The following is a 25,508-nucleotide window of genomic DNA, read 5'->3' as shown; positions in this document are numbered from 1 at the left end:
CGGGTTTAAAAAGAAAGGGCGTGGTTAGAGACGGATTTATCTGATTATCAAAAAATTAGGAATGTAACATTGATTTAGAACTTAGAAAATGGCTGGAACAAAAAACATGGAAACTTAAAATTGTTCTACTGATGTCCATCTACATAATGTGTTGGAAATGACTACGTTAATTCTTTACAGGATAACAAGTCCAATATTGGAAAACCAAGAATTCCTCCTAGAGAACCCTGAACAGAGAATCCACCCTACGTGTGGCTTCTTCTTTGTTCCAACCTCCACTACTGGGGACAATCTCTCTATACATCCCACCACTCCTACAACTCCCTTACCACAGTATCTCTAATCCTTAACTAAAAGGAACGATGACAAACTGCACTAGGGTAGGCTCACTGAGTCATCAGTTTTTTTCATGCTTCCATTAAGGATCCATCTAAGCCAGACAATTCATATATCTTTCATAATGATATCCAATCAACACTTAGATTCGCCTTCAAACCCTATTCACTAGGCTTGTATGCTAAAGATAAAGCATATAACAATGATCCTGTTTCCTTGTATTTTAATGATAACGAAGGGATTTCTTTCCTTAAAAAGAAAAGGAATTTTATAGTACTGAGTGAACAATGTGTCTCTTAATTTTAGGTTTGTATCCACTTTCCCACAAGATTTTTAAAAATCCACTTGATCATCTATTTCCTTGACTATCTCAGCACTGATATTTATTCTCAAGCAGCAAGAACAGAAAATCTGGGGTTGGAAATGCTAAGTAAACATAACCAGCCAAAAAATAACCAATTCAAAATATCAGATACTCTGTGAAAGGAGCTGCATCCATAGGAGAGGATTTCTGATTAACAAAAGCTATCATTTAAAAAATAACACTGCTACTATTTTGGCCTTAAGGTCCTCAGTGACATGCTTTTGTTTTAAGAAGGGGGATAACAGTAAAACCAATCAGCTTCCTGAAGCTTCAAATGGGAAGACCTACAGACAACAAAAAAATCCCACCTTGTCTTGAATACAGCTGATAACTGTTTTGCTGACAAGTGGGAGGTTTTTGACAGATGAAAAAAGACAAGGAAAATGGTGGGAGAATAAATATGAGCTACCTCTATGGATCCTCTAAAAGTAAATCTTTAAAATAATATCATTAAAAAATAATTTAAATGGTAAAACATTTTAAATCAGATTAAATTAATAGTAGAAAGCTCACAAGTGCAAAAGCAGATAGTGGAAATACACACCTGAGACATGTCTCTACTAGTCTGCTAAGCAAGACCAGACTGACTTATAATTTACTTGTGTGAGGGAAGCAAGACGTGATATAGTTTGCAGACACACGAGATTCAGAAGTCCATTCTTTGAAAATTAACTTAATTTTATATCTCTAAACTGTTAATAAAAAGGCATATTATGCCTAAATAGCCAATTTATTAAAAACAGAATGTAAAAAAAATTAGTAACTGAATATATTTTGCCAATTTACCATTCATGAAAAATAAAATAATGTCTTTCTTTCTATAGATTTAAACTTCCCTTTACTCTTAGAAAATGACAATGATGTGAGAGACTGGGATGAAATTTAGGATGAAGAGAATGAAGAACAACAGGGAGACAGAAACTGCGTCCGAAAAGCTTTTCTAAGGATTCAGGAAGGAAGCTGCAGATGGTCCTACAGTAGCAGAAAATTCCTTTCAAAACTAAGAGTATTTTTGAGAGCATCCTAATTTCCTCAATTCCTCAACTGGGGGGAGGTAACAATTCATGGTTCTTTAGCTTTATTTTGAGACTTAGTAGTTCCAGATTTAAAAAACAAGAACAAAAACAAGTATCCCACTCCCCCACCTTTTAATACTTGTTGGAATGTTTCAATTTTAGTAGCTAAGGCTTAATACAAAATTTAAAATTATAACCCATGTTCTTCGTACAGAAATATGACTAGGGATGAAACTGTCACTGGAGCTGCTGTGATGGCTGTATCTACATGCTAACCTGGACTGTATCCAGCAACTTGTCATCTTCCAGTGTCATCCAGTGCATGATTTTAATAAGTCCATACTGAAGAGTTTAAAAGAAAGTCAGACAAATATATCTCTAAAGGTTTTAGATACTTCTACTGAAAAAGGCATTTAACAACTTGTTCCCCTGGAGAAAAACTTAACCAGGTTCAGGATTATCTAAGATTCATGAGAACATTTGTATTTGAGCTCAACTCTGTGCCAAAAATCTGGAATTAAAGGAAACACCCACTTGAAAAAGATGAAGTGGGAAAGAAAGACTTATTTGCCTGCTTCCCAACAAACAACTTCAGCTAATAGTTAAAAATACCTCTTTACAAGTATCTCCTAATATGAGACACTAACAGTAATAAAACCATCGGTTTTAGATTTCTAAATTTTTTTCCAAACAAGGGAAGAAAAAGTCACAAATGACTTCTGTACAGTAAATATAAAACAAAACTTAGCATTTGAACAATTTAAAGCAAATCAGCACTTTCTGGCTAGAAATGACCTTTCAGCTTATAAATCACTATAATTTTTAGCTTCAAAATTTTATGTGACAAAAAATAATTAAGGAATTGAAAGACTGAGAGGGCCCCTGAGAAATCAGCTGATGCCTCTTACTTGCTTTAAGGAATGACCACATCAGCACTGGAATGGAGAGTGCCAGGTGGCCTAGGAAGACAGGCTTTCATCACATTATTAAAGCACATGTTGAAAATATTTTAGGGCCTGTACATGAGCACACTCATGTTTCTGGTTCTTTCCCTTTTTTTGGAAAGAAAGAAAAAGTACTCCCCAGGGTCCATTACATAGGCACAACAGACACTTCTCTGAATTCTCCTGGATAAAGTTGGGGTGACCCTATTAACAAAATGATCTGAACACCAAAAAGCACAAGATGGAAAAATATTTTTAAATTGTTTTTCAAAAAATAAAAGTAGAATAGGAAAAAACTTCAAATTCGAGAAACCATTTCATATGGAATGGACATTAGCAATTAGTAAGTACCTGTATTTTATTTGTCTGAAGCAGACATGGCATTATTTAAAAATAGACTGTTTAATCATAGATGAAGCAGAATGAGATGCTTGTTAGTATAAGCTCAAAGGCAAAGAGTTAGTCCATCAAGTTAGTGACATCAAGTTAGTGAACTCTGTACCTTCTCCTATGAATGGGAGGTCTCCTGACAACATCCCCAAGAACTCGCATTGAACTGAAAATGAATGGTGGAAGAGGTCAGTGTCGAGTTGAAATAAAATGGATACAAACGCATGAAACATACAGACATCACACTGTGAAGAGACACAATCGCCAAAGAGAAATAGTTCAGGGAGTAAGGGAATGAAAGAATGTGGAATCAGGAAAATATCATGATCAAAAAGGTCCAATAATTTCTGAGAAGGGCTACTTTGCTCCCTCCTTGCTCCAAGGAGTTAATCAGGTGACCAAGAATGAGGTTTATTAAATTATAAAAGTAAAAGGATTTTTAAAAAAGGCCATTCAAAACTTTAAAAGGGTTTTCTTAAGACTCCACAATTCAGGTTACACTATATGCAGATAACACTATAAGAATTAGTCGAACTAATTAAAGTGAACCCTAACTCTCATTCCATTATCTCCAGAGGTATTGGGACAGTGGTGCTAAGCAATCCTAATGATAAACTCAAACAGGAGGTTCCATGGTATCACAAAGGTTGAAAATATAAACAATTTAGGTGATACGGTTCTAATCTTAGCTCAGTCCTAAAATCACCATGTAATCTTGGGCAAAATCATTTAATCTGAGCTTCAATTTCCTCATTGGAGCTACATGACCCATGAAGTCACATCTAGCTCAGAAATCAAAGTCATGGCAAAGGGATCCATAGTGGTTTATAAAGGAAAACAGATTATATATAAAATAAATCCTCATTTCTCAATGTTGTCATCATCTAAGACAAGTATATCCTGTCAAGAAGCTTCTCTTGCTTCAGGAAGGGAATTCTGGCTGTAGGGATCATTCCCCCAACCTTATTTTTTTCGTGTGGTGTGAATGCTTAAAAAAAAAAAAAAAAAAAAAAAGTACAGCTTGAATAAAGCTGGGAAGGAAAGCTTTTAGAAACTGCTTTTTACATAATCTAAGATTTCAAATATATATAAAAACTGCACATCAGGGCTTCCCTGGTGACGCAGTGGTTGGGAGTCCACCTGCTGATGCAGGGGACACGGGTTTGTGCCCCGGTCTGGGAGGATCCCGCGTGCCGCGGAGCGGCTGGGCCCGTGAGCCGTGGCCGCTGAGCCTGTGCGTCCGGAGCCTGTGCCCCGCAGTGGGAGGGGCCACAACAGTGAGAGGCCCGTGTACCGCAAAAAAAAAAACAAAAAACTGCACATCAGACAAAGCAACTGCTTATTTTTAAGCTTAGCATTCTGAACTCCACCCCAGAATAATACGGAGTTGTAGAAAGAGCGCCTGACCAGGAAACTGGAAACCTGGATCCCACTGACCTTGGGTAAATGATATAAACTACCTGCAGAGTCTCATCTGCAAAAATGGGGTTAATCCCACCTGACTCATGAAGAGGTTGCAAAATTACATGAGACAATGTGTTATTAAAAGAATCTGAAAAGGGTAGCAAGTCAGGAAGGTGTAAGGTATGATGAAGGCAGGGATTTTGTTCACCTCTGGGTCTCCAGAACGTAGAAATGCATAACATACAGGCGGTGCTTAATATATGTTGGCCGAATAAAAGAATAAATGAGTGAGTAAATGTGATCAGATTACATGTACTTAATACCTATGAGTCAAAATATTAGGAGGTCAAGGAATATTTAAAAAGCAAACAAACCAATAATTGCTGCCAGTGAACCATTTATATCAATTGTTTTACAACTGTCAGCCTCCTCCCTTGGCTGTTTGTCCTCATTAAGAAAGTAGCTTTGGAGCAGGCACACCTTTGTACATACAGTAGGAATCATAGCACTTGTTCTTTACACTTAAAGCCATCTGCTTAAATTCATCTAGGTAGCCAATGGTCAGAAGCCAATCCAACTTTTCTTATAGCCTGCTTCCAAACTGAAGGTATGAGACTGGGTGGCACTTACAAGAGAGCCCCAAGACTGAGTGATACATGGAAAAACAGGAACAATTGAATGATTATTATGATCTCTTAAGGATTAAACACTGGTAATTTAGACTTCATCAAAACTCTCTGCACTAGAAACAGATGGCAATTTCTATGAAGCACTGTGAAGACTTAGATGTGTTGAGACTGTAAGAGTTCATGTTTATTTCTTAATTCAAAATTGACATGAAACTATTCCCCCCAAATTTTCTAATCTCTGAATTTCATCAACAAATCTGGCCTGAACAAATGCTACCATTTATTAAACACCCACGTGACTGACATATTTCACTTGTAATCTTTATTATTACAAATATTCTGAAAGGCAGGTGTTTTACAGATGAGAAAGTTAAAGTTCAGAAGGGTCAAGTAACTTGCCAAGGTTATCCACATAGTAAGTTATAGAGCTAGAGTTTGAACACAGATTTTCCTGATTCCAAAGCCTATATTCTTTCTTCTATACCATGTTGTCTCCTAAAATCTTTTACTAATAATAACACCAAATCAAAAGCAAGCAGACACTGAGAGACTAGACAAACAGCCTGCCGTCTCACCTCCGGTGGTTCATTTCTGCGTCACTGGCTGCGTTCTTCCCAGGACCCCAGCTGTGCCTCCGGAAAGGGGACAGAGAGCGCATAGAACTCCTCAGGACAGAGCAGTTTGCAGGCACTTCGGTGATGCTGTCCATCTCCTCCTCTTCCATCTCACCTGAGCCAGCAGGTTCACTCTCACTCTCTCGACCCTCAGCTCCTACCCCATGGTTGTAGAAACCATCAAGACATTGCTGGTCTCTGGACCTGTTCAAATTTGAAATCTGGGGGAGGGACACATCACTGCCATGAGAAGAATGTCGATCCAAGGACGCTGTGTCATCGGTGGAGGAACTGGATCCAGTGATATCACAGGCCAACTGTTCTTCCTCAGGCTGTAATGGAGAGAAAGCACGTATGGTTGGAAATGGCAGGACCAAGCCGACAGCTCTCTGTTATTTCCCATTGAGCCAATGCCTTTACAGTGGGTAGGACAGGCAAGATCACAGTTGGCTTCAAACAGATTTTTTTCTTAAAGCATGATCATAGATGGATTCAAACAGCCTCCAGTAAAGGTAGGGTCGAGGTCTATGCTCTTTTTACCCTTTTACTAGAGGTGCTAGATGGGAAGTACATCATTTTCCCTTTCTTACAGAGGAACAGATCTAATTCAAGTCAGTTTTTTTCAGTCAATACCATCAACTGAAATGAAGGGAAACTATGTCTCTGAGGTTTCTGCTTATGAAAACTCTAAATTCATACCATATAAAGTTTAGGTTTTCTTTGTTTTGTTTTGTTTTTTCTTACAAGCCTTAACTAAAAACAAGGTAGTGTGCTTGGCTACAACAGTGATATACTGAAGTTTATATTCCAAAAGCAAGTCTAATTGTTTTCAGTAGCATTTTGAAAAATGCAGGATAGCTTTTTATCCCACCTAAAGTCTGCCACAAATGCCCAAATTCTGGGCACAAACACCTAAATGCAAGAAATCTATCCCCTTTTTTCCTTTAACTGAGTACTGGCTGAGTTTTATCGAGCCAAACTGTACACAAAATAATCAGTCCTAGCAATGCAGCCTTTGATAAAGTGATGATGCTCTTTCCCTGGCCAACTTCTAGAGCCTAACAGGAATTGTGCCATTTTGATCCCAGTGGCCTGACATTCTCTAAGTGCTGAAAGACACCAGAACACGTAATTTGATGGGTGAGGGAAAGGTAAGCATCATGGCATTCAAAAAATAAATTTATCCAAAAGATAAGTAAAGTGTCTAAAAAGACACATGCTCAATTCTGTGTTACAGATGTGGGCACTGTACTATCTTAATACCTTTATTTTGCATTCTTATGGGATAGGGAGCAGGGAATAGAGAAAAGTATTCTGTGATTTTTTTCCCCCTTCACAGTATTTCCCTAATTAGTCAGTCTACTCAGTTTTAATTAGGAGTAAAGAAACTTAGAGTTCTTCAAGAAAGATTTTAAAAATTATAGAAACTAATGAGCCCTGTTAGCTTTGAAACAGAAAACAACTCCCATACTAAAGGGAGTGCCACTTTAAAGGCTTAGCATAACACTTCAAAAGCACTCTACCCTCTGAAAGCATTCTTTATACCGCTGGGGCTGGATCTCACCAGCTCATATGAGCTTTTTTTTCCACCCTGTAGAATCCCGTTTCCTACGTTAATTGCTCTTTAAACGATGAGTGAGAGAAAGATGCATGGGGACCATTGGACAGTCAGAAATCTGAGGCCCAGACTGTCTCATGGGCTCCCCCACCCACCCCAAGTACAGGAGAAGCAAGATTTGAATGGAGGTTGATTTCAACTTTTAAACTGCCCTGTTCTGTTATCTTAAAAAAAAGAAAACCAACCCTGTAAGGATAAGGTCAGCTTAAAAAAAAAAAAAAAAAAAAACCCCACCCTGTAAGGATAAGATCTCAAAGTCAGTATCAGAAAAGTCCTCAGTGTTCCCTTCACTGGGCCACATTGTAAAATAAAACTATATGCTTTACCTAGTAGATTCTAAAACAGAGTAGGTCTTGTTTTAAAATAAAATTATCGATGACTCCTTTTAAGTTAGTGAGGATTGACCTGGGCATCCTGAAGTTTCTATTCCTGGGGCCACTCTCCACAGAAAGGGAGACTATAAATGGTCATGAATACCAACTTTAGAAGACAATTTTAGGATGTCTTAGCTTTTTCACTGTACTGTATTGAAAGTGTCCTCCTCAAATTCACATCCTTTTCAGAATGTGACCTTATTTGGTTGAGTCTTTGCAAATGTTATTCGTTAAGATGAGGTCATACTACACTAGGGTAGTTCGTGAATCCAAAAGGAGTAGTGTCCTTATAAGAAGAGACAGCAGCCCCTCTGATACATTGCTTTTAGGACCTCCTGCCTCCAAAACTATGAAAGAATAAATTTATATTGTTTCAAGCCACCAAATCTGTGGTAATTGGTTACAGCGGTCCTGGGAAACTAAAGCTGCCTAAATGTCTAATTCTCAAAACAATACCAAGGGACAAGCAGAATGGGCATCAAAAAAGCAAAATGTGTGATGAGCCTGTTTTAAAACACACAAGCAAGGCTTCAAAAGATATGAAAGCTTTTGAGCTGAAGTTTCCATTTATCACACATTCTTCGTACAAGTTAGCTCTTCCCAGTGTGAAAATGACTTGCAGATGGTAGAATAGGTATTTCTCCGTAAAAAGGAGAAATCTGCCTAGCATACAGCCTCAACATAGCCTTGTTCCTTGTGTGTACTATGGCATTTCTTGGTGTGTGCTTTTAACTCTGATTTTTAAAAAAACAAAAAACACAAAATAAAAGACCTGGGAGTTTTTTCATAGTAACACGTGATTTCTTTAGTTTTGCATTCCTGATCCTGATTTAAGAATTAGGTTCACACAGTATAATATTCTTACACTCAAGTATTTTTGTGAGCTAGCAGTTATTATCTGAAAAGGGAAAAATAGGACAAATTCAGAAATTAAGACTGAGCTCATTTATTAAGTACTGAGGCAAATGGTTTTAACTTTAGATTGAATCTAAAGAAGGTTCTAAACTACTTTTTTCCAAGTTTTTTTTAGCATTCTCAAAAGAATTTCCCAACTTCATCACATCTTTACACTACCTTTGCAGACCAGAAAGTAGTCAGTGGTGTAATGAGAAATCAAACCGGAGTATGGTCGTAGCCTTTCTATAGCTAGGTATGTGTCTATGGGTAAGTCACATGATGATCTTTAGATCTAAAGGTTAGAAATTAATATAAGGTCTGTTGAAAAGTATTGTCCATTTAAATCATGGATAACAGAGGAAAGAAGGAAAGCAGGTTTTTAAAACTTTTGAACTGTTTTTGCAATGTTCCCTTTCCAGTCCCTGAATTTGTTAGTGCTAAAGTTCTTAGAGATATCTGCCAAATAACAGATGTGAGAACTACTACTTCCACCATTTTCCTCCTTCCTCAAAAAAGTACCAGATTTTGGGGGATGCTGTTTTTTCATTTATATATATTAGAAAGGGAAAATATTATGGCTTCTGACACAGACAGAATGTTCCATGCCTAATATTTGAAGCTCCTCTTAAGAGTTTTTGAGTTATATGTCAGTCTTTCTTCAGAGAGGTCTTTTCTCTTAAAATGTCTGCTAATTAAATGACTTTCAAGACTTAGGAAATTATTCCTGATTGTCTGGAGGAATGGTGTCATGGGATCAGTTAAACTAACACATTTTTTAAAACTTAGATTTGAATCCATGTAAATCAAACGTACTAGTTAAACTGATCCCATGGTGCCATTCCTCCAGACAATCAGGAATAATATCCCAAGTCCCATATATATATATATATATATATATATATATATATATATATATATATATATATATATATATATATATATATATGTGTGTGTGTGTGTAATATAAATATATATTTATATGAATACTTATGCATTTATATATAAATATATATAAGAATGAAAATATATGTATATATATATTTTCATTCTTATAAACAAATGGCCAAAACACAATTGTGATGAGTATTAAGACTGGGTTAGGGCAGAGAAGTAGAAGAGATGTTAAAAGGTGGAAACAGGAGAGAAGGGGTGGTTGGGAGTCACGTACGTATGCGAGAAAGCAAGCATACTAGGGAAACTAAGACCAAGTCTGTACCTGAGACTGACACACAAATCCTTCCTCTCTTGAGTTTTCATAATTGGTTTCCCTCCTGCATATAGGAGGATGGGAACACACACAAAAAACTATCATCTCTACCATCAGCTTCTCTCTCCTTGGGGTTTATAAAATTTTGAAAATCTGCACGTGGTTATCAGGCTAGAAAAACCCAATAGGCGTCAGAGAGAATGCCCTCTGAGCACTACAAAGGTGTGAGAGTGGCTGGTCTTTCCAACACTAGCCTTACACAGACAGTTCTGGCTTCAGGGGCAGGGGCTGAGTCCAACAGAGTGACCCAAGGATACTTGGCTTTTGCTTAATTTAAGGCCAAATAAACTAGGGAGAATGAAATTACAAAATTATTACATAAATAAAAGTTAATGTAAAAGTCCAAAACAAATGATGATGTTTATATAAAGCTTAAGAGAATCTATTACTTAAATATGTGTGCAGTATAACTATTATATAAATTTGAATAATAATTATTTACTGCATACTCACCATGTGTGGGGCTCTATACTAAGTGACTGCAATGTATGATTTCTTTTAATCCTCACAACTATTTGATTCAGTAGCTATTCTGATTCCCATTTTATAGATGAGAAAACTGAAGCTCAGTGAGGTTACATAATAAACTCAAGTTTCTAATTTAACTGATCTGGAGTAAGGGCCAGACATTTTTTCTTTGTCTTTGTCTTTTTCCCTTCTTCTTCTTCTTCTTCTTCTTCAAGCTCTCCAGGTGATTCTAGGTACAGCTAGGATTCAATCCTATTGCTAAAAACTACAGAGCTGTTGCTGCAGCTGGGGGCAGACAAATCAATAACAAGATAGGACACAGGTAGCAATAACTATAAAAATGTGATAAGTTACACTTCATCAAAATTTTAAAAACTCAGTTAATCAAGACAGCATTATCAAAGTGAACAGGCAGCCATAGAGTGGAAGAAAATATTTTCAAAACGTAAATCTAACAAAGGACTGGTATCCAGGATACATATATAGAATTTCTACTTCTCAACAACAAAAAGACAAACGATCTAATTTTTTTAATGGGCAAAAGAGATGAACAGACATTCCATAAAGGAAGATACACACAAGTGGCCAATAAACACATGAAAATGTGTTTAACATAATCATTAGGTGTCAAGGAAAAGCAAATCAGAAACATAGTGAGATACCACTACATGCACAACAGAAATGCTAAAGTCAAAGCAAAACAAAACAATTATACATGTTGGTAAGGACGTGGTGCCACTATAATTCTCATTCTTGCTGTTGAGAATAAAAAATGGTACAAACACTTTGGAAAAAGGTCTGGCAATTTCTTATAAAACTAAACCTACACTTACGATATGATCCAGAAATTCCACTCCTGGGTATTTATCTAAGAGGAATGATAATATTTATATTTCATTTATATGAAGTTCTGAAATAGGAAAAATTAACCTGTGGTAGAAAAAAATTAGAACAGTTGCTGCCTCTAGTGGGTTGGAGAGGAGACAGACTGGGAAGAGGCATGAAAAAACTTTCCAAAGTGATATATCCTTATGGGGGTTTAGGTTACAAAGATGGGTGAATGCATTAATCAAAGGTCACTGAGGTACAGCTGTTATGGAAAACAGTATGGAGGTTCCTCAAAAAATTAAAGGCAGGACTAACTGCCATATATGATCCAGCAATCCCACATCTGGGTATATATCCAAAGGAAATAAAGTCACTGTCTTGAAGAGATATGTGCACTCCCATGTTCAAAGCAGCATTACTGACAGTAGCCAACATATGGAAATATCCTAAGCGTCCACTGACAGATGAATGGATATAGAATTATTCAGCCTTGAAAAAGAAGGAAATCCTGCCATTTGCGATAAGATGCATGCATCTTGAGGGCATCATGCTAAGTGAAATAAGCCTGACACAGAAAGACAAATACTGCACGATCTCACTTAAATGCGAAATATAAAAATGTCAAACTCATAGTAACAGGGAGCATAATGGTGGTTACCGAGGGCTGGAGGGGTGGGGGAAATGGGAAGATGTTAGTCAAAGGGAACATACTTTCAGTTATGAGGTGAGTAAGTTCTGGAGACCTAATATACATCATGGTCACTATAGTTAATAAAAAGGTACTGTATCCTTGAAATCTGCCAAGAAAGTAAATCTCAAGTGTTTTCACCACACACATAAAAAGTAACTATGTGAGGTGACAGATATGTTAGTTAGCTTGATTGTGGTAATCACTTCACAATGTATGTATGTAATATGTATATAAGTATTATATATATGTGTGTGTATTTATATATATATATATAAAAACAACATGTCATACACCTCAAATATATATGACTTTTATTTGTCAATTATAACTCAGTAAAGTTGGGGGGGAAGTCATTGAATGGTACTCTTGAGACTGCATATTTCATTGTATGTAAATTTTATAAAAAAACAAAAACCCTATAAACAAATGCTGAATTCTAAGTATTTAGGGGTGAAGTGTATTGATATCTGTAAGTTATTTTGAAGTGCATCAAAGAAATTAGATGAACTGGTAGGTGGAAGAATGAGAGACAGATGCATAACTATGTAACAAAGCAAATATAATAAAAAGTTAATTGTAGAATTTAGGTGGTGGATGTTCACTGCACAATTCTTCTAACTTTTCTGTTTCAGAATTTTTAAAATAAAATGTTGGGGGAAAAAATGCCTGATTGGCTTCCTTAACCAGCGTTACACCATATAGGTATGATATAGATATGTGTATAGAAAGGTGTAAACATTATATACACTTATATACATAGAAATATAGAAATAGCTATGCATTTTATATCTTATTACTACACCTGAAGGAATCATGCTTAATATTGCCAAAATACTAGTCCTTTAATTTTCATTCATTTACTCGTCAAATACTTATAAATTATTATCTATTATATTATACACAGGGCACTCTGCCATGTGCCTTGGAAATAAAAGCTCATATTTTAAAATCCTAATGTATGCCAATCACTTAATCCATTTATGTGCGATACTTTATTTAAGTATCTGATAGCAAGCATCAGCCCTGCTTCACAGTTCTGAAATTACAATAATTTCAATACTTATGCATAAGTGATTATAGTTTTTCTAATTTGGATTCTGTAAACATATTTACTTTTATCTCTAAAAGTTTAAAATAAAAGGTAAATTTTTGGCTTGGTGTTTAAGTACTTGAGAGCAAACTACAGCATATGAAATAAAGGATTTTCCTTTAAGCGTTAGCATCTTAGGGGAGTTACTTTGATTTTCTTAATCAACTGTGGATATGTCTTATAACTTGGAGGAAAAAACAAGGTGTAAGGGCTTTACTTTATCTCTGAGAAAAGAGGCAGCAACTATTAGTATTTTCTGTGGCCTTCAATTATCCTTTTGGATAACAGAGTGGCCCAGATTGTATATTTTATGATCACACTTTTCTTTCTTAGCTAGTGCCAGAAAGCATCCTAGGATTTCTTCTCACGTTAAAAACAAAATTTAAATTTTATGCTGTTGATCTATGGAAAAGAAAGAACTTAGAAATGAGCAAGTATCCATAAGAATAAACATGAAGCTCGCAACACTCACCAAAGAGTCATACTTGCCAGGAGGCAGGCATACTGAGTGGAAACATAAGGTTAAGTGGAAAGTTCTGACAAACACCGCAGGCTAATGTTAAAGAGACCTCTGTTAAGGCCAGAGTCACACAAGTGGCTGCAGGAAGTGACCTAACGCACCACTCATGGTTCGCAGAAAAGGATGTTGCAATGCCTTGCCTACAGATTATTTTTTAGAGAAGGGAGAGTGGGAGGGCTGGAGCCTGAGAAGAAACTCTGGGACAGTCTGATGTTTCACAGTACATGTTGTGTGGATGACCACAGAGGAAGGCTTTTAAGGAAGTAGCTGATGGCCTGTCTGCCACTGCCATGCTTCTATATAAAGCACTGGTTATTAAAGCAGGTGTCTGGAGATTGAGAGCAAAATAACAGAAAATGAACAGATTTCAGAGTTAGGGCTAGGTACAAATCTCAATTTTGTTACTTACCAGCTGAGTAATTTTTTTTTTTTTTTTTTTGCGGTATGTGGGCCTCTCACTGTTGTGGCCCCTCCCGTTGCGGAGCACAGGCTCCGGACACGCAGGCTCAATGGCCATGGCTCATGGGCCAAGCCGCTCCGCGGCACGTGGGATCCCCCCAGACCGGGGCACGAACCCGTGTCCCCTGCATCGGCAGGCGGACTCTCAACCACTGCGCCACCAGGGAAGCCCCCAGCTGAGTAATTTTGAGTAAACTTCTTTACCAATCAGAGCCTCTATTTCCTCAGGAGTATAATGAAGATAAAACCACCCACCTTGCAGGGTTGCTGGGAGCATGAAATGTGATCACATACGTAAAAAATTCTGTTCAGTGCCTAGTATAAAGTAAGCATCTTGTACACATGAGTCTGTCTGTCTCCTTTTCCCTTCACATGTAAACCCTGGGTTTTATGAATGCTAGAGAAAACATTATTGCAAAACCTCTCTGTCACTAACAACCGTGGTAGAGCGGAGACACTAAGAGGAAGGACCCTCCAAATCTCGCCCCAGGCCATCAGACATTCTTCTGTCAGCGTGAAGAGGTGAAAGTGCATCCGCCATTTCTAGACTTCCTGAGGCACCCCAGTATGAAATGTTGTTAAAAGTTTATTCAGGGATATGCTTCAACCTTTAAAAATTGTATCTGTCCAGTCATCCTGAAAAAACTGCCAAATCTAGCACTGGCCATTTGTATGAACAATCTCCTAAGTGCTTTTGGCAGTTCGAATAATTAGGTAAAATGTAGTAAATTCTAATTCTCCTTAGCTAGGAAAATCATTCAATTTAGTAACCAGAAATAACTATCATTCTGCAGAGATGGTAACACCCAGGGCAAGCTGTCACGCACCTAGGAGGTTCAAGCAATTATTTCTTAACGGAGACTTTGCAATTTGTTAAAAACTTCTTACTAAGAAAATTTTCACACATATATAAATGTTTAGCAAATCCTCATGTATCCATGACCCAGCTTCAGTCATTACTGATGACTGTTTTAAAGCTGGAACTTGGAGATATTATCTAATTTATTTATCTCGAACAAAAGCAATACATTTTTAAAGACACGCACCTTCGGAATGGTATTCCCCTTGGGGGGAGGCGGACACTTTAGGAGTCCTTACAATGAAAACCTCAAAATCACAGTGGAAATTACCTAAATTCTGTTGGTTAAAAAAAAAAACAAACAAAAAAAATCATATTGGTGTCCCTCTCCCTAAATTACTTCAGAGAAGGACAGATCCTCCAAGTTGTGTGGACTTTTTACTTTACAGAATCCCTTCTATGAGTAACAACTCCATGAGTCTTTCCAAGGCCCTCTGGAAGACAACGACCACAAGGAAAAGGAACGAGGAAAAGGGCTAGGGGAGGCCAAGCGGGCATATGAGAGCCGCTGAGCAAAAATGAAGGGAAAGTGAAAGTAAATGCACAGAGACTTAAATACATTCCAGACCAGAGTCCCAGAACAGTAAGCCTTCTTCTAGTGTAACTTTTAAACCCAGCATCATCACACTGCCTTGGAGAACCTAATCAGCCACTAACCCAACTGCTCTCATCACTTCTCCAAAGTCATCGTGAACTCTCACAAAGGCATCTGCACAGCTGCCATGTTTCTGTCCCCTCAACCACTCTCTATTATAAAGACAAGCACTTGTGGCATATAACTGAGTACCATTTGCTGATCCTGCTGTGGGAAAGGCCTCTATTCTTCTTAGGAGACAAAACCAACCTTGCTGCAACTAGATACAGACATAAGCAAAAGAAAGCAACGCCCCCCCACTCGCTTAGAGCCTCAAATTATATGAAAACACGAGGTGATTCATGTGGATGGGCTTGGCTTTTCACTAGTGAGAAAGCTTGGATTCCTGAGCTGAGCTCTAGAAACTTCCAATTAAGCAGGCTCGATGAAGACGGGTGACATCACCAAGCTCAGCAGCGAGCTTCAGGCCTAAACACATTAATCAGAAGGCTCTGTGGTTAATTTATACACATGACGTCATACAGTCTGAGCTGTGGTTCCTTCCTGCCCCATGAGAAGTATTCACTGTCATCTGATTTAATTCACGTTAAAGGAACTTCCATTTCTTTAGGTTTCAATGTGAGCTTCAAAAACTGTACGTAACCAGCCATTATTCTACAGAAAATAAAGTGGCCAAGGCCTCTTTCTAAGGCCTGGCAACCTGGAGCTTCATTCTCTGAAATGGAGCATTCACACTTCTCTAAGACCTGAAGAGAAGCCCTGTAAGGCTAGTAGGAGTCACATCTTACTAGCAGGAGTCACACATTGAGGCCAACAGTACCTTGGAGAAGATAATGCTGTCCACTTCTTCACTGGGTGAGTGAAAGAGGTCAGAATCACTCCCAGATTCTCTTTTAAGGACACCTTGTTTTGAGGCACACTCTCTGCCCAATCCAACATCAAGGAAGTTATCACATTCTGAAAAAGAAAATTTATTCAACCACTGCTTTAAAAAAATAAATCAGTTTCTTTTCATTCCAGCCTTTTAAATCAACCAACTGATCAATCTCCCTCCCTCCTCATACTAAGAAGCTGTAAAGGACACAGTCGAATTAGTAGCTTTCAATTCTCAGTTGATACAGTTACTACAGGACAATCATGAGTTTGTCATGTAAACCACAGGTACAGAAAGATAAAACAATGATTTAGAACCATAATTCCAACTATGTATTTAAATAATGATCTTTTTCTCCCAGTAGTTACAGAATTTATATCTTTTGCTACCAAAATCAGAAGTTCCTTATTAGGAAACTGTGATAGGGTTTGTGGGCAATTTCTGTTTTGAGACTTAAGTTCTTTCTGGAAACTTGTTACTTTATCAAAGTACCTAGATAAAAGACAAAGGGGGAGCATAACTAATAAAATGTATCCGTGTATTAAACTCACGGGTTCTTTTAAGCAATAACAGAAATATAACTATTTAAATTCTCCTACCTTAAATAGATCTGACATTGGATGAATAATGTGATGAAGAAAAATATATAATCTAGAATCTGTTTTCAGTTCAACAACTAGGATATGGACTCTGGTGAACCAGACAGAGGGGGCCTTGATAGAAATATTACATTGGTACATCTAGGGATTCTAAAGATTTGTATGCTTAAATTAGCGAAGTATTTAACCCATTCTCTTCTTTAACTCTGTAAACAAAAAGGACATGTGACCTGATAACAACAGAGATAAAAATATCTCTATGTACACAGTGAAACCAAGAAAGACATCAACCTCCTTCAAGAAGTTTTGAAGAATGAAGCGTTTCCATTCTAGTTAGCATTATGCATGATTTGGAAAAACATACGTATGTTTATCAAACCTGATTTGGAAAAACATACGTATGTTTATCAAACCTGCAGGTGATACTAAGTGATGAGGGACACAGTAGATAACTTGGCTACCTAGCAGTTCATGAGAACTCTACCTGGAGATTTTGCTTGAAAGCAAATTCAAGAGGAGTTGACAATACAAGGTTATGGCAAAACAAACAGAAATACTCATAGTTTTAGGCTCTATTAAAGAGACAATGCACCCAAATCCAAAATGGGGACAGTCTGGCCAGTATGTGCCACCAACACTGCACCTATACTCCTAAATATTGATAAATTAAATTAAAACACTGATAAACAAAAATGCATGCATGGTAATGAGGTCACCATGAGTGGAAACACCTGAGATACATTCAGGTTGCAGAGGAGCCTGAAGAAAATGTGTCTGAGGATGGCTGCAGATTTGCCCTCTGCCATTCAGGAGGGAGAACAAAGCCCACCAAGTGGAAGCCAGAGCTTCACTATAACGCGGCTTCAGGCCATAGGCTGGCAGCCTTAGAAAGTCATGAGGCTCGTTCACCAGAAGGGCTGGAGCAAAGGCTGAGTGACTGTGGCAAGACATTTCGAAAAAGCTGTCTGCGCAGAAGTGGAGATTGAACTAGATGACCCCTAATGTCTCTTTTTTTATAGTCTATGCTTAGACAATAAGTGTGTGTGTGTGTGTGTGTGTGTGTACAGGTCTGTGTTCAGAGATAATGAGAAGATGAAGTTTTTCTCATCTAAATTAACTAATAACTGATCATCAATCAATAAATAATTTGCCCTGCATTAACCCAGAATCTTAGAGGAAGGGTCAAAGAGCCACTGCACTGATACAGGTCATGAATCACTTGTCAGTAAAATTACCTTTTCTATTAGTTAGGCATTTGACTAGGTATTGGGAGTTATCCAAATAAAAAGAGATGCCTAATGTTGGTGTCTATGTGGGGGGGGGGGCAGTAGTTTACAATTCTGTAGTAGAAATGAATATATTAAGAGGTAATTTCAACACAGAAGTACAGAAAGGATGCCATAGGAATAGAGGCACGGCCCACAGATTAATCTGAAGATGCTTCAGTTAAAGAAAAAATTACCTTGGTCCATTTCAGTCTCGGTCCAAACTATTTCTGAGTGTGTTAGTTAATGGGAATAGCCTTGCCTTTAAAAGACTGGAAATCATGGGGATTCTGGAGTTTTGGTCCCCTTTTTCCCACATCCCAGAGTATGTACTAACTTAGGTGGAGCTGCTGGCTGTGATTTTTCTACTTGTTCCCCCCACACCTTTTCCCCACTTGGAAAAATCAAAAACTCCACTCCATGGATGAGGGGAAAATAGGGGGACTGGCCAAGGAAAGAAAGGGCTGCCGCAGCAACTATGCTAACGTGCTAGCTGTCCAGCTGGCAGTCAAACAGACCACGTCCCAATTCCAGACCTGGAAAACAGAGCAGCTCAAGACATTCTAATGGAAAATCCACGGGGAAGATCCAGACTCAGCCCTGGTAGGAATACCTCACCCAGAAAATAAATCCAAGCCAGCACTACAAGGGACCACAAACCGAGTGTGGGATGAGAATCTGCTGCTGTGATACAATGTTGGTTGGTGAGCTGGGGCGGAGGGAAGACTATGAAAACAAGGAACAAGGAAGAGAAAAGGACCTTAAGCCATTATGAAACCCCACAAATGGAAGTGGGGGGGACCCTAAGACAGAGCTAATCTATACCCCATTTCACATGTGTTGACAAGTTCTCAAAATGGATGAAATCTTTCCTTTCTTCTTACATGCCCCCTTCCTAAGGAATAAAGTGAAGCAGCAAACAAAGGTATAAACAGGAACGAATGATCATTGGTTTCAGAGTGAGGCTGATGTGGCTCAAATCTGGATCTGAATACTTACAGCAAAAAGATCCCAGGCAAGAAGGAATTTGACCCTCTAAGTCTCCATTTCCGTACCAATGAAATGGGATGATTTGTACCTCCCTAAAATAGTTGTAGGAATGGTTAGAAATAATTTATACATATAGTAACCAGAACTCCGCCCCTGAGTACACAGCAGGCATGCGGTAAACATGCCTAATGGAGTTAAGGCTTCATTAACCTGTAACGTGTGATTTGACAAGTATCCAGTAAGGACATTACACCTTGAGGTGGGCCAGCCCCATTTTATGACCCATATATAAATCTGTCTATAACTTTTGTGTCTGAGCCACTAGCTTTTTAAAAGCTAACAAAATGTGTACTTTTAAAGTGCTATCTAGTCTTTTAGGTTTCAATTATACATATGTAAACAAATTATAGTTGGGGAAGGGTAGGAAAACTTACCAGCAGCCCACTCACTGGGCTTTGCTGAACCATGTTAATCATAATGCATCTGTATTTATTCCTATTTAAATAGGTTTGCATTCATCCTGGATTGAAGAGTATACAAAGTGATTTTAAATGTTACTATCTTATTTAGTCTAACACTATTGCTCTCTTCAGCTGTGTTTAAAAGTAAAAGAAAGAAACCTACATGACTGAAAGTACCTAGAATTCACAAAAAACTATGCCTAAAATAAAAATCTCAGGTCTGAAGTTCAGAAGCATAATCCAGATCTTGGGTTTTGATAAACTGAAGTTTAAAAAGAATCACTCTAAAAAGACCAAAGTCTTTTGGGGGCTGGGGTATGGAGAAGGTGAACAAAATTCAAGATTATGCCCTGGGGAAAATGCTCAGGGGTTCAAAATTCATTTCCTTAAACGAGTAAAATAAACTGCAGCATGTGAAGAAACTTCCTGTGAATATTCAAATTATGAGGCAACCTCTACACAGCAGACAATTTCACTGCTTGAGTGGTTGAGATAATTACACTTTTAGAAAAAGCCCCAAACAGCTTAAAGAACCAATACATAGTAAGAACTATACTTTTAAGTAGAAGATTCTAGGGGGGAGAGATAGGGAAAATGTAAGTTAAATCTGTGAACAAGGTCAGTCTTATAATATTCGGAGACCCGAAACAAAACTACAGCATAATAATATCCTTTAACCTCTTTCTCCACGTGAGAGAAAAATAGAAAAAAAAATTTCATATTTGTTCTGACACTTCCTTTGGAGCAAAGTCAGAGGATTGAGAATCAGTAGGAAACTTCTCTGGAGATAGAGGAATTGAACCATCTGTCTTTAAATTTAATACTACTGCAGGACAACCACAGCTAAACTGTCTCTAAAAGACCAGTAAATGAAAACTCTGTAATTTTTAAAGCAGGTCAGTGAAAATTGGAAAGGTTAAAAGAGGTTTTGTTGGGTAAAGTCGACTCAAGAGCCCAAAATGCAAATTACCAGCTGCAAGAACAGGCACAGAGACTTCAGTTACTCACCAGGTCATTCGGACTCTTCCCTTAAGAAAGGCCAGTAAGGCTTTAGGGATGGAAGACAATAGAGCACATAGACATTAGGGAACGTACCTTACGTCACAGTGAATTAGTGGCTAAACTTGGATAAAAAGTTGGGATTCCTAACTAACCACAGATCATGTGCTGTGTCATTAACCAGCAAGGTCTTAAGAGCATTTTACCCTCATCCAATGTTACTAATACCTCATGGGTGCTTAAGGAAAGACTCAATTGCTGACAATACTTCCAAAGATAATGGCTCTCAACCTTGGCTACAAAGCAGAGGAACCAACGGAGCTTTTAAAGATTCTGATGCCCAGACCACACCCCAGCCCAATTAAATCAGAATCTCTAGGGGCAGGACCCAGAGATCACTACATTTTTAAAGCTCCCTAGGACTTCCGGGGAAGATGGCGGAAGAGTAAGATGCGGAGATCACCTTCCTCCCCACAGATACACCAGAAATATAGCTACACGTGGAACAAATCCTACAGAACACCTACTGAACGCTGGCAGAAGACCCCAGACCTCCCAAAAGGCAAGAAACTCCCCACGTACCGGGGAAGGGCAAAATGGAGAGATTCCCGCACAGAGGATCGGTGCCGGCCGGAACTCACCAGCCCGAGAGGCTTGTCTGCTCGCCCGCCGGGGCGGGCAGCGCTGGAAGCTGAGGCTCGGGCTTCGGTCAGAGCGCAGGGAGAGGACTGGGGCTGGAGACGAGAACTCAGCCTGAAGGGGGCTAATGCGCCACAGCTAGCCGGGAGGGAGTCCGGGAAAACTCTGGAGCTGCCGAAGAGGCAAGAGACTATTTCTTCCCTCTTGGTTTCCTGGTGCGCGAGGAGAGGGGATTAAGAGCGCTACTTAAAGGAGCACCAGAGACGGGCGCAAGCCGCGGCTGAAAGCGCGGAGCCCAGAGACGGGCATGGGACGCTGGGGCTGCTGCTGCCGCCGCCAAGAGGCCTGTGTGCGAGCGCAGGTCACTGTCCACGCCGCCCTTCCGGGAGCCTGTACAGCCCGTCACTGCCGGGGTCCCGGGATCCAGAGACGGCTTCCCTGGGAGAACGCACGGCGCGCCTCGGGCTGGTGCAACGTCACGCCGGCCTCTGCCACTGCAGGCTCGCCCCGCACTCCGTGCCCCTCCCTCCCCCCCGGCCTGAGTGAGCCAGAGTCACCGAAGTGGCTGCTCCTTTAACCCTGTCCTGTCTGAGCAAAGAACAGACGCCCTCCGGCGACCTACACGCAGAGGCGGGGCCAAATCCAAAGCTGAGACCCGAGAGCTGTGAGAACAAAGAAGAGAAAGGGAAATCTCTCCCAGCAGCCTCAGAAGCAGCGGATTAAAGCTCCACAATCAACTTGATGTACTCTGCATCTGTGGAATACATGAATAGACAACAAATCATCCCAAATTGAGGAGCCAGGAGTCAGTGCTGTGCCTCTGAGGTGGAAGAGCCAACTTCAGGACACTGGTCCACAAGAGACCTCCCAGCTCCACATAATATCAAATGGCGAAAATCTTCCAGAGATCTCCATCTCAACACCAGCACCCAGCTTCACTCAACGACCAGCAAGCTACAGTGCTGGACACCCTATGCCAAACAACTAGCAAGACAGGAACACAACGCCACCCATTAGCAGAGAGGCTGCCTAAAATCATAAAAAGTCCGCAGACACCCCAAAACACACCACCAGACGTGGACCTGCCCACCAGAAAGACAAGATCCAGCCTCATCCACCAGAACACAGGCACTAGTCCCCTCCACCAGGAAGCCTACACAACCTACTGAAACAAACTTAGCCACTGGGGACAGACACCAAAAACAACGGGAACTACGAATCTGCAGCCTGCAAAAAGGAGACCCCAAACACAGTAACATAAGCAAAATGAGAAGACAGAAAAACACACAGCAGGAGAAGGAGCAAGATAAAAACCCACCAGACCTAACAAATGAAGAGGTAATAGGCAGTCTACCTGAAAAAGAATTCAGAATAATGATAGTAAAGATGATCCAAGATTCTATTTCCAAGATCCAAAATCTTGGAAATAGAATAGACAAAATGCAAGAAACAGTTAACAAGGACCTAGAAGAACTAAAGATGAATCAAGCATCGATTAAAAACACAATAAATGAAATGAAAAATACTCTAGATGGGATCAATAGCAGAATAACTGAGGCAGAAGAACAGATAAGTGAGGTGGAAGATAAAATAGTGGAAATAACTGATGCAGAGCAAAATAAAGAAAAAAGAATGAAAAGAACAGAGGACAGTCTCAGAGACCTCTGGGACAACATTAAACGCACCAACATTCGAATTATAGGGGTTCCAGAAGAAGAAGAGAAAAAGAAAGGGACTGAGAAAATATTTGAAGAGATTATAGTTGAAAACTTCCCTAATATGGGAAAGGAAATAGTTAATCAAGTCCAGGAGGCACAGAGTCCCATACAGAATAAATCCAAGGAGAAATACGCCAAGACACATATTAATCAAACTGTCAAAAATTAAACACAAAGAAATCATATTAAAAGCAGCAAGGGAAAAACAACAAATAACACACAAAGGAATCCCCATCAGGATAACAGCTGATCTCTCAGCAGAAACTATAAGCCAGAAGGGAGTGGCAGGACATAATTAAAGTGATGAAGGAGAAAAACCTGCAACCAAGATTACTCTACCCAGCAAGGATCTCATTCAGATTTGATGGAGAAATTAAAACGTTTACAGACAAGCAAAAGCTGAGAGAGTTCAGCACCACCAAACCAGCTTTACAACAAATGCTAAAGGAACTTCTCTAGGCAAGAAACACAACAGAAGGAAAAGACCTACAATAACAAACCCAAAACAATTAAGGAAATGGGAATAGGAACATACATATCGATAATTACCTTAAATGTAAATGGACTAAATGCTCCCACCAAAAGACACAGATTGGCTGAATGGATACAAAAACAAGACCCATATATATGCTGTCTACAAGAGACCCACTTCAGACCTAGAGACACATACAGACTGAAAGTAAGGGGATGGAAAAAGATATTCCATGCAAATGGAAACCAAAAGAAAGCTGGAGTAGCAATTCTCATATCAGACAAAATAGACTTTAAAATAAAGTCTATTAAAAGAGACAAAGAAGCACACTACATAATGATCAAGGGATCGATCCAAGAAGAAGATATAACAATTGTAAATATTTATGCATCCAACATAGGAGCACCTCAATACATAAGGCAAATACTAACAGCCATAAAAGGAGAAATCGACAGTAACACAATCATAGTAGGGGACTTTAACACCCCACTTTCACCAATGGACAGATCATCCAAAATGAAAATAAATAAGGAAACACAAGCTTTAAATGATACATTAAACAAGATGGACTTAATTGATATTTATAGGACATTCCATCCAAAAAAAACAGAATACACATTTTTCTCAAGTGCTCATGGAACATTCTCCAGGATAGATCATATCTTGGGTCACAAATCAAGCCTTGGTAAATTTAAGAAAATGGAAATTGTATCAAGTATCTTTTCCGACCACAACGCTATGAGACTAGATATCAATTACAGGAAAAGATCTGTAAAAAATACAAACACATGGAGGCTAAACAATACACTACTTAATAATGAAGTGATCACTGAAGAAATCAAAGAGGAAAAGAAAAAATACCTAGAAACAAATGACAATGAAAACATGATGACCCAAAACCTACGGGATGCAGCAAAAGCAGTTCAGAAGAGGGAAGTTTATAGCAATACAATCCCACCTTAAGAAATAGGAAACATCTCGAATAAACAACCTAACCTTGCACCTAAAGCAATTAGAGAAAGAAGAACAAAAACATCCCAAAGTTAGCAGAAGGAAAGAAATCATAAAAATCAGATCAGAAATAAATGAAAAAGAAATGAAGAAAACGATAGCAAAGATCAATAAAACTATAAGCTGGTTCTTTGAGAAGATAAACAAAATTGATAAACCATTAGCCAGACTCATCAAGAAAAAAAGGGAGAAGACTCAAATCAATAGAATTAGAAATGAAAAAGGACAAGTAACAACTGACACTGCAGAAATACAAAAGATCATGAGAGATTATTACAAGCAACTCTATGCCAATAAAATGGACAACCTGGAAGAAATGGACAAATTCTTAGAAATGCACAACCTGCCAAGACTGAATCAGGAAGAAATAGAAAATATGAACAGACCAATCACAAGCACTGAAATTGAAACTGTGATAAAAAATCTTCCAACAAACAAAAGCCCAGGACCAGATGGCTTCACAGGCGAATTCTATCAAGCATTTAGAGAAGAGCTAACACCTATCCTTCTCAAACTCTTCCAAAATATAGCAGAGGGAGGAACACTCCCAAACTCATTTTACGAGGCCACCATCACCTTGATATCAAAACCAGACAAGGATGTCACAAAGAAAGAAAACTACAGGCCAATATCACTGATGAACATAGATGCAAAAATCCTCAACAAAATACAAGCAAACAGAATCCAACAGCACATTAAAAGGATCATACACCATGATCAAGTGGGGTTTATTCCAGGAATGCAAGGATTCTTCAATATACGCAAATCAATCAATGTGATACACCATATTAACAAGTTGAAGGAGAAAAACCATATGATAATCTCAATAGATGCAGAGAAAGCTTTCAACAAAATTCAACACCCATTTATGATAAAAACCCTGCAGAAAGTAGGCATAGAGGGAACTTTCCTCAACATAATAAAGGCCATATATGACAAACCCACAGCCAGCATCGTCCTCAATGGTGAAAAACTGAAAGCATTTCCACTAAGATCAGGAACAAGACAAGGTTGCCCACTCTCACCACTCTTATACAACCTAGTTTTGGAAGTTTTAGCCACAGCAATCAGAGAAGAAAAGGAAATAAAAGGAATCCAAATCAGAAAAGAAGAAATA

General features: G+C 38.8%; 1 protein-coding gene across 2 annotated transcripts in view; it reads right to left on the bottom strand.

The window, feature by feature from the left end:
* The window catches only part of LOC307049320 (A-kinase anchor protein 13-like), a gene marked incomplete at its 5' end in the record, with an annotated part of 268,607 nt that overhangs the window by 77,092 nt on the left and 166,007 nt on the right, over positions 1-25,508 (bottom strand). Inside the window, 3 exons of one of the 2 annotated variants that reach the window (XM_079698797.1) lie at positions 3,163-3,216; positions 5,659-6,029; positions 16,184-16,320. In XM_079698797.1, the coding sequence (XP_079554923.1) occupies positions 3,163-3,216; positions 5,659-6,029; positions 16,184-16,320 (562 nt within the window). The remainder of the gene's footprint in view (positions 1-3,162; positions 3,217-5,658; positions 6,030-16,183; positions 16,321-25,508) is intronic. The other variant, XM_079698798.1, reaches the window with a different exon arrangement.

The sequence above is a fragment of the Hyperoodon ampullatus genome (genome assembly GCF_949752795.1).
Source record: "Hyperoodon ampullatus genome assembly, chromosome: 3".
In the NCBI taxonomy this organism is placed as follows: domain Eukaryota; kingdom Metazoa; phylum Chordata; class Mammalia; order Artiodactyla; family Ziphiidae; genus Hyperoodon; species Hyperoodon ampullatus.
The sequence above is the reverse complement of the archived record's forward strand: the minus strand, read 5'-3'. Positions and strand labels throughout refer to the sequence as shown.